General features: G+C 33.4%; 2 protein-coding genes across 2 annotated transcripts in view; one reads left to right on the forward strand and one right to left on the reverse strand.

Moving 5' to 3' along the window:
* LOC111085342 (whirlin-like) overlaps positions 1-10,354 on the reverse strand; it is a gene marked incomplete at its 3' end in the record, with an annotated part of 25,691 nt that overhangs the window by 1,569 nt on the left and 13,768 nt on the right. The window contains exon 2 of the mRNA XM_022383495.1: positions 1,083-2,120. Coding sequence (XP_022239203.1) covers positions 1,083-1,577 — 495 coding nt within the window. The remainder of the gene's footprint in view (positions 1-1,082; positions 2,121-10,354) is intronic.
* On the forward strand, positions 5,533-7,551 carry LOC106457510 (spectrin alpha chain-like). The gene is made up of 3 exons (XM_013916935.1): positions 5,533-5,576; positions 7,003-7,057; positions 7,351-7,551. Exons 1-3 carry the CDS (start codon positions 5,533-5,535, stop codon positions 7,549-7,551), a joined length of 300 nt encoding a protein of 99 aa, XP_013772389.1.

The following is a 10,354-nucleotide window of genomic DNA, read 5'->3' on the forward strand; positions in this document are numbered from 1 at the left end:
ATTAGTTAAGCCTTTATTAAGTACGGCCTGTGTTCAATAAAGAGATAAATTAACACTGTAATTTGTTAACGTTTTTACTTTCCTTTAGTTAGAACTAAACTTTATCATACTTAATACTATCATCAGATAAACTTAAAATGTTATTCTACGACCTAACGTTAGACCTTTTTTTAAACTTTGATAAGCTTTTTAATGTGTTGTTGTACAAAATGTTTATTAAAGTATACTTACATCCGCCTATTGTTTAGATCCGTTGAAAAGAAGTGCGCATGCATTTTCAGGACAGACATAAATTGAGTATTATTATAATAGATGTACATAAATTAGATTTTGGTCTGAAAAAAGTGAAAATTAAAAACGGACAAGATTCGAACCTCTTACTCCACATCTCACATTTTTCCTTTCACAGTTTATCAAACACTTAACACTTACCACATCAATAAGAAAACAAACAAAAAAGCAATAAACGAATTCTGTACTTTACAAGTCGACTGACATATTAACAAACCCTTTATGTCCTTAATAACCTAAAGAATCTCAAATTTCACTACTTCAGAAGCTTTCTGATATTATTTCTAATTAATCACTTCTCATTTGAAGTTCTACAACAAACGATCAATATTTCATCACAAAAAAATCGATTACAAAAGCGGTTACATTATTATTTCCAAAGAATTCGTGTTCTTTACTTAGACATAACATCGAACATATTTGAATCTCGTTTACTGACCGCAACAGCATACGTACAGATATAAACCTAACTTGTTAAAGTTACTTTTGTCGCATTCCCTACTGCTTCTGTTTTTTATATTTCACACTGATGCATGAGAATACTCGTACGTTTCCTTGTAAACTGTAAACTGTACGATCTGACTAAGAGCGCTAGCTCGAAACGCCCTCTTTCTTTAAATAAAAATATATAAATACTTGGTGATTGTTTAACCTATTATTTAATTTTGATATTTTCGTCGCCTATGCGGTTTTAACTAAATTTGTCTCGTTATCCAAGTTTACCATAAAACTGAATTAACTATATTGATGAAATTTTTATTCCTACAAATATTATCATAATTGTTACGTACGTGTAGCACCTCCTGAAGGGTGAAATTGTTGATTGATATATTGTTGAGTGCAATAATCTGATCTCCAACAGACAACCCAGCTCTATCTGCCGCACCATTTTGCATCACACTAGACACAAAGATTCTCTCATCATTTTCTTTACCTCCAGAAAGCCCTAGACCGATTTCATCATCAGGATGACGGGAAAGTTTCACTGTTACTCTTCTCACCAGATCTGTTTGTGGGGAGTTAGGCCTAACAACGTTATCAGTGATTGTGGATGCCATAAGCTCTTCCACTAATGTAGTCTCCTGATAAGGAGAACCACCGATGTGATTGGATGAATTGGCTGGGGACGGAGAACGATAGCGTAGACTACCTCTAGGGCTACTTCGTCTTGATCCGCTGGGACGGGAGGTAGTGGACATAGTGACCTCAGTCCTGGGAACGTGAAGAAGCTCTGTAGAATAATCAGCAATGTCTTGAGATTCAGAACCACCCCTCCAGATGCTCATTTTCCAAGCGTAAGGGCAATTGTGATCGCTATAAAAACGACTTGAAAATATTAAGTTTAGTTATCATCTTAACTGCAGATCTTCAGCATTTTATACCTTAGAAGCCGATACCAGTGATAAGAATTGTATTAATCCAGTGGCTAGTGGTTAAAAACCGAGTTAATGGCTTGCAAAGTAATCGTGCCTAGAAGATGCTTTTTTTTTTTTGTCAAAATGAAACTAATATTTTAACTGATAAGGATTTTAAGTGTCTGGAAGAAATGCCGATAAAGATAAATGACCAGTCCAAATATCCATTCAGTGCAAGAGTTTGTTAATGCTTCTACACGTGACACCTTTGTAGTTTCTCAGATCCACAATCTGCGTAGTTCACTATAAGATCAACAATCTTCGCACTAGTTTAAACAGTGTTACGTGATGTGGCGTAAATGTACTTTAGAACTATAAAAACTTAGCACTGTCTGCAACATCGCTTGCACATTACAGGACACTTGGGTGCAGAATCGGCGTCGTCAATCGGCCTCGGCGTTTCCTAGCAACGTCCTATATGAAAGAACAAAACATCATTAGTTGTCTTCGTATTCTTCTCGTTACATAATCAAATAGCCAGAACCAGGCTTGTTAACTTGTTACAATTTATATGAATAGAAACTATCCAGACTGGTCAACCTGCTACAATTTATATGACTAGAAACTATCCAGGCTTGTTAACTTGCTACAATTTACATGAATAGAAACTATCCAGGCTTGTTAACTTGCTACAATTTACATGAATAGAAACTATCCAAGCTTGTTAACTTGCTATAATGTATATAAACGTAACTTGTTCAAGCTGCCTTACCTACTACAACTTAGCTGCATAGGAAATATCCAGTCTATTTAAACTGCACAAATCAGATACACAGAAATGTTTTAAATTAGTAAAAGTTAAAGATTTGTTTTTGTAGTTTGTTTCATTTGATGAACTTCTAGATATTGAGATCTTTCTAGCTTATTGTTGATAGTTTCTAGTCATATAAATTGTAGCAAGTTAACAAGCCTGGATAGTTTCTATTCATGTAAATTGTAGCAAGTTAACAAGCCTGGATAGTTTCTAGTCATATATGAATTGTAGCAAGTTGACCAGTATGGGCAGATTTTCTACAGCTAGGTTGTAGTAGGTAAGGCAGCCTGAACAAGTTATGTTTATATAAATTGTAGCAAGTTAACAAGCCTGGATAGTTTCTAGTCATATAAATTGTAGCAAGTTAACAAACTTGGATAGTTTCTATTCATATAAATTGTAGCAAGTTGACCCGCCTGGATAGTTTCTAGTCATATAAATTGTAGCAAGTTAAAAGCTTGGATAGTTTCTAGTCATATAAATTGTAGCAAGTTAACAAGCTTGGATAGTTTCTATTCATATAAATTGTAGCTAGTTGACCCGCCTGGATAGTTTCTTGTCATATAAATTGTAGCAGGTTGACCAGCCTGGATAGGTTCTATGTAGTTTTGTTGTACTAAGGTAATTACTCTGCATGGATAAGCTATATATATATATAGAGAGAGAGAGAGCATTGTTGTAGCAGGTTGACCAGCCTGGATAGGTTCTATGTAGTTTTGTTGGTTGTACTAAGGTAATTACTCTGCATGGATAAGCTATATATATATATATAGAGAGAGAGAGAGAGCATTGTTGTAGCAGGTTGACCAGCCTGGATAGGTTCTATGTAGTTTTGTTGTACTAAGGTAATCATCCTGCATGGATAAGCTATATATATATATATATATAGAGAGAGAGAGAGCATTGTTGTAGCAGGTTAATCACCCTACATGAAAAGGTTCTATATAGCTTTTTGTAGCAGAACCCATCTACTGGAAGACATATAGATAAATTAACATGTTAACCAACACGGACAGGTTTTGTACGAAAAAATGTTAGAACAGATTAACTCGACTGGATGGGTTCTGTAAAGCTAAAAATGTAGGAGGTTAATTAGAAAGACAGGCTTTCTATAGTTATATTGTGGACAACTTCCGTAATCTTACTGAGGTTTTCTGACATTCCTGTATCAATTTCACTTCTTAAGCAGACTGTTATTTCACAATTTTCTATCAGTTATTAGAACATTTCATATCTAATTACCAAGACAAAACTTCATCCCAGCTCAGCGTGTTCTGTAACAGCTGGTACTGATCGACACATAATTCAAACAAGCAGTTATCTGCCTGAGATTTTAACGTTCTATTTTATTTTTTTTAAAGTCTTTTAGTTGGGCATAAGAATATGCGTTAGTTTGGAATAACAAATTACATTCAAGCTGATCTGTTAGATGTCAAACTTGAAATGTTTTTACTCTGGATTCAAAGTTTTCTATAAGTAGAAACATTCATGTAGTTCCAATCAGGAAACTACAAATATGGTTTACACGTTAACGTTGCTATAAAAGTATGCCCTTCTGAAAGCGAAATAAAGATACTATTTGTGTTAGTCTAAGCTGGCTTTTTATTTATAGTAGTTTTTTATCTTTTGAAGAACGTCATTTCTAATTTAAATGGAGGCTGTGACTATAATCAGAAAATTAATTGTGTTTGGTACATTTCCGTCATATTCGCTTCATGTCTACAAAAGACTATACATAACGTTTGCACGTAGAGCTCCATTAATAATTCGCTGAATATACAGATTTTATTATCTTTACATAGTTGAAAATCATTTCACGCGTAAAACACTAAAGTAGTATAACAAAAAGGGAGTGTTTAAATTCTTATCAGAATCAATTCGCTTGTCAGTTCTCTATTTCTTTTTTTTTGTCTATCTATTTGACTTATGGTTATAATTACGAGCTTCTTGAAACGAACGGTTTCTTACGAGTTTGCAATTAGGTAATTAAATTAATGCAATTATGAAGCATTAATTGAATGTGTGCAAAACAGCATAAAATTTACCGAATAGACGAGAATAAAAAAACTCGTCCACTAAAGTGGGGAACTGAACGAATTCGACACGTTTGCTTCGAATTAGTACAAAAATGGTGACTAAAACACTATACTGTTTTAATAAACGTTACAATGATTATTTGAAAGTTTCAAGGTCATAAAAATCGATTCAATTATCTCGAATAATGGTTGATTTTACTATTTTTATTGAATTACTTAAAGATAATAATAAAAATAACGCTCACTTTTTTCCATCGTTGGTTACAAGTAAACGTGTGGACGTTGCCTCTAATGTTTCCAAATTGTAACAGTCTTTAAGAGTTTGTACGTCGTGCCTTTTAAAGTATAAATTTAATACATTGGAAAGCTTTAATCTTGAATTTCATTTGAAATAACAGAATTAGGCTTAGTTTATTTTACTAAATTGTATAGCTATTTGTTTCTCTCTTTTTTGCGAGTACAAGAAAGTATTTTTCGTTACGTTGATTTCCCTTAGAGTAAGTGGGTAGGGTCCATTAAATAGGAAGTCCAACTGAAAAAAGAGTCCACACACAAAATGCACAACATAACCTTTATTAAGAATAAGTTCCACGACAAACACTTTACAAACAAGTCTCTTTAATGGATGTGTGGAACTGGTAAGAGAGTGAGAGTGCTAAACGAAGCTCCCATTGCTTCTCTCCCACCAGTTCAGTGTGATCCCCCCCGTGTAAATAAGAAAAGAGGAAGAAAATTAAAAGTTAAAAAACAAAGCTAATTTAAGTCTGAAACAAAACTCTCTTTAAAAATTTACAAAATCTCCAAGTCTAAAATAACAACAATGCTTCTTAACAGGAGAGAGCCTGACCTTTAAATATAGTAATATAAACAAAGCCAGACTGCTCATGGTACGCATCTATCCACGTAAATTTGGTCTGCTTTCCCTCTCTTCACGGGCTATTGCACGATTTGCCGACTGAAAGTTAACTGCCTATTTTATAATATCACAAGAGAAATCACAGCTATTCTGCCTGCAAGAGAACACGTTTAATGGCCAATGAGAGTAAAGCTGGTCTCGCGCTCAGCTAAAGTAAAGAAAAGGTAGGTTGTTTACTTGAGTGATTTTCAACGTCAAAACTGAACACAAAGAAAACAAAAATTTCGAAAAATTTGTACATTAACTAAGGGGGGTAGGAAACATATATTACCATCGTTTTTGTTGTTTTTCAAAAAGAGTGCGTCCAAATATGGTATCTTGCTATCTGACAAAGACGGTTCTATAGTATATATTTTTTGTCTGATATCACCGATAGAGTGCGCGTCCATATTAATTTAGTCCTAACTTTACCGAGTGTAGTTCTACCTTTGTTAAACCTAGCGTTGTTGATAATAGTTCTGTTTGTTGTAAAGCCCAACTTTACTGGATGTAGTTCGGTGTTTTCTTAGATCTACCTTCAAGGCTCATCCAATGTGGCTCAGGGATAAGTCGGTGAGCTTATAACGCTACAAATTAGGTTTCTACACCTGCAGTGGGCAGATCACATCTAGTCCGTCGTGTCATTTTGCGCTTAACATCAAGTGCTATTCTGCATACTGTTAAGTCCCACTTTACCCATTGTAATTAACCCATTGCCTTATTCTTTTTTTTCTTAAAATTTGGACCCATTTATACTATTTGTTGTGAATAATGAAAAACTCGTAATACATAATACAAAATATTTTATCTCATGTATGATTATAAGACAGTAAGCTTACATAATGGTATATATAAATACCCAAGTTAATTAGGAACAACTTTCGGATAGATACAACAACATGGTAAGACAATAAGTTAAATATGTTTTTATCATGCTTGCTTACAAAGTGAATGATAATTTCCGGTCAAAATCTTAACTACGAAAACTGGCAAAACTGTGGGGAAAAAAAAACATACCTAAAAGTCGTTTCTGTAGTCTTAATACTAAAAATATACCGAATACAAGATAAAATAAATCAAATAAACATTGTCATAAAACATATATATATTATATCATTTGCATTTACTTTCAAGAGAAAACTCGTGAATAGTTAAGCGTTTCCAGGAAGATAGTTTGGATGTTAGATGTTTTTTGTTTGTGTTTTAAGTTAAGCACAAAGCTATACAATGGGCTATCTGTGCTCTGCCCACCACGGGTATCGAAACCCGGATTCTAGCGTTGTAAGTCCGCAGACATACCGACACACACAGAAGCTGAATCTTGTTATACAGAACGAGTTATGTGACACACAGAAGCTGGATCTTGTTATACGAAGGGGTTATGTGACGTACAGAGGCTGAATCTTGTTGTATAGAAGGAATTATATGACACACACAGAAGCTGAATCCTGTTATATAGATATTAACCTTTCATTGCAAAAGATTACAAGAAAATAACTTTTTTCTTTCATATCAAAAGATTTAAGTTTCATGAGAATATGGAACTCAATAAATTAGATTTTCTTTCAAGTCTACATTCACATGGTTTTAAAATATTCTCATTATTTTTAGATCCTCAATGATGGAGGTTACAGGTAACTTGGAAGCTCAACTCGAAGCTATAAGAGTAAGTAAAACAATTATGCAAACTATATTAAATAATTTATGTAAATGGTCTGCAAAATATTACGTTGCTTAATTTTGTACCAGAGTATAATCTCAACTACTATACGATGTGACACTAAGAGAAAAATGTTTCTATTAGTTTATATTAACTCAGATTGAATAAACTGTGTTGTATATCTCGGAAAACTTCCAGTTGTGTAACTTAATGGTGATTTTAATACCACATGTACATGATGTGCATAAGGTAGTTTCACTAACTGATAACATGAACCGTGCTAATTGTTCTTTGACCAGGATAAGTCAGTGGAAGTAAGGGCTAAGAGAGCTGACCTTAAGAAACTGGAAGATCTGGGTGCAACACTAGAAGAGCATCTGATCCTGGATAACCGGTACACTGAACACAGTACTGTTGGCTTGGCACAGCAGTGGGACCAACTGGATCAGCTAGGAATGAGGATGCAACACAACTTGGAACAACAAATCCAGGCCCGGTGAGCTGTCTGTGTGATGTGTATAAGATGGTCAAGGATGGAAACTGCTCATACTAAATACTAAAACACTCATAATTATTTTTTTATACGATGCTTATGCACTATTTATGATAAGTGTTTTTTGCCTTTGTTTACTTGTAGGTGTTATTGATATTTAGTCCCCCAGTGGAACACCGGTATGTCTGCAGACTTACAATGCTAGCATCCGGGTTTCGATACCCGTGGTGGGCAGAGCACCGATAGCCCATTGTGTAGCTTTGTGCTTAACTTCAAACAAAAAAAAAGAAGAGAGAGAGAGAATGATTCAAAACTGTTATAAAATAATCTTTTAGCCCCCCCAGTTGCACAGCAGTAACTCCTTCTATATAACAATATTCAGCTTCTGTGTGTGTCGTAACTCCTTCTATATAACAAGATTCAGCTTCTGTGTGTCACGTAACTCCTTCTATATAACAAGATTCAGCTTCTGTGTGTCACGTAACTCCTTCTATATAACAAGATTCAGCTTCTGTGTGTCACGTAACTCCTCCTTAACCGCTGGTCGCACCAACTTGTATGTGGGTACCAAACAAATTCTTTTAGCCCCAAGGTTTACACAAAGGTAAAACTTTTCACTCAACCCCTTGGGAAACCCAGGTATTTTACAAAAAACATTTTTTTTGGGGATTCCCTGAAAGCAGACCCCAAATGTGTCATTGATTTACATTAGAGCAGGTAAATAAGTATGCCTACTAATTACCATTTGTAACTTCGTTAAAGAAATTAAATTTTTTATCATAGCAGCAATGAAACTGAAAAAGTGCAAAATAGTAGTTCAAGCATTAAATTTGCATTATAGCAGCCGTGTAAATAAGGGCCATAGGCCTACAGGTTCGCGAATAGGAACAATACATTTCACAATACAACTTTATAAACTTGCATGTGTAAATCAATTTACGATTTTAATAAAGTTGCATATTAGAAACGTTTATAAATATGAAGGCCAGCCAGTAAATTAGGAAGAAAATATTATGTACGTAATATGTGAAAGCCATGTAAAATCATAGAATACATTAGTCTACGATTATTAAATTTCTTGCATTTTACCAGTTTTAGTCGAGATTTAGATATCTTTCAAAAGATGAGAGTGAAAAATTGAACAATCAGAATAAAACATAAAACTACAAATAAATACATCTATTAGTTTGTATTATGATACTATACATAATGATAAACAAATACCAAATATATTCCTCACCACTAAGTTACTCTTAACGGAAAAAAAGAAAAAACTGCTCAAAGAAAGATATTGTACTGTGTTTCAACTGAAACAAAAACCAACAAGTAAAAATTAGACCGACAAATAACACATAAGTGTAATTACTATAAAAATTTTATGGAAGAAAATTAAATAAACCAATTACCAAAAAATATTCTCTACCTTCATCATAGTTTTATACTCAGGCGTATGATTTATAATACATGACGACACGTTATCAATAACATGGATTTATATAGATGTGTATTTTTTTCTTTATCAATAACACAGTTCTCTTCCGAATGACTAAGCCTTAACCCACGCACAGAATATTTCCGTTGTTAACGGATAAAAAGGGTTTACATTTCATTTATTTTATTTAAACTTAAAAGAATTAAAAGAAATGCATTCAAAATATGTAAAGTAAAATCAAAATTCCTTCATTCTGGTCACTTAGCTTCTGTGTATTAAACACGACTGTAAGACTTTCCTTAAAACATTAACTTTATTTAATGTTTAGCCATTCACTTTTAAAACAAGAAAGATCTTCAGCACTTAACTTTTATTCTTCTTGGAAGAAAAAAGTGCAACATCTCTTTTTGATTAATAAAATGGATAAAATAATCTAACATCATTGACAACCACAAAGTTATTCTTGCCTTGTTTCTGTCAACCACTGGTGGAAGGCATTAGCATGTTTGGCAAACTCTCTTCGAAGTCGGTCATTTTCGTCTTGACGTTGAGCTTCCTTAGCTAGCTCTATGTCACGTTCCTGAAACAAAAACCTAAGTTAATAATGATTTCAAATGAAAGTTAATTAATAGTAACAGTTGAAATGCATGTAAAAAAAATAAATAACCATTTGTTTATGTTTGAAATTATTTGGTGAAACATAAAGTATTACCTTAACAGTTCTGTAAAAGATTTAGTTTCTTAGTTACCAAAATAATTATTAAATGCAAAAAAGGAAAATTCCAAAATTGTAGACCACAAATAATTTGCAAAACAAGTTCCCATAATCCTGGAAAAACTTTAAAAATAGCTCACAAAATTCAATATATTTTGCTTCAACCTAACAACGGGTAAGTAACACTGTTTCGTCTATCGCATCTTAAGTATCACAGTTTTCCCCTTGGTTTTCTTTGAATATAAAATGGGTAAACTTAATAACTATCTCTAAATCTGAATTTTTTGCAGAGATTTGCTGCTGGTGATTTTAACAACAGGCCATTTTATGATTTCGCTTGTTGATATTTGGCTAATGAATATTATATTAATTAAAATCTGGGTTTCCAAATAAACACTACATATTGATATGTAAAGTATTTTTAAATGTCTTCGCTTTCTGATACGAACAAAACTATATATCGAAATGGTGTATTTAAGTGTTTTACTCTCACAAAAAAGAAACCAGGGTCACTGATGAGGAGTGGAATTCTCCGAAACTAGTCTGGCTCACAGACACACCCCCAATGAAGAAATAAACGATTCCAAGCCTTTACTTGTTGTTAAACAAATGTTTAAACAACTTTATTCAAAACTATATATCATACATTTAAAAACAAATCTG

This window comes from Limulus polyphemus, unplaced genomic scaffold (assembly GCF_000517525.1).
Source record: "Limulus polyphemus unplaced genomic scaffold, Limulus_polyphemus-2.1.2 Scaffold341, whole genome shotgun sequence".
Lineage (NCBI taxonomy): Eukaryota > Metazoa > Arthropoda > Merostomata > Xiphosura > Limulidae > Limulus > Limulus polyphemus.

Bases quoted from the DNA above. Each gene is read 5' to 3' on its own strand.
- LOC106457510 (XM_013916935.1), top strand. From the start codon at position 5,533: ATGAGAGTAAAGCTGGTCTCGCGCTCAGCTAAAGTAAAGAAAAG. The intron at 5,577-7,002 runs GTAGGTTGTTTA...CATTATTTTTAG, and splicing joins TCAGCTAAAGTAAAGAAAAG to ATCCTCAATGATGGAGGTTA. The intron at 7,058-7,350 runs GTAAGTAAAACA...TTCTTTGACCAG, and splicing joins CTCAACTCGAAGCTATAAGA to GATAAGTCAGTGGAAGTAAG.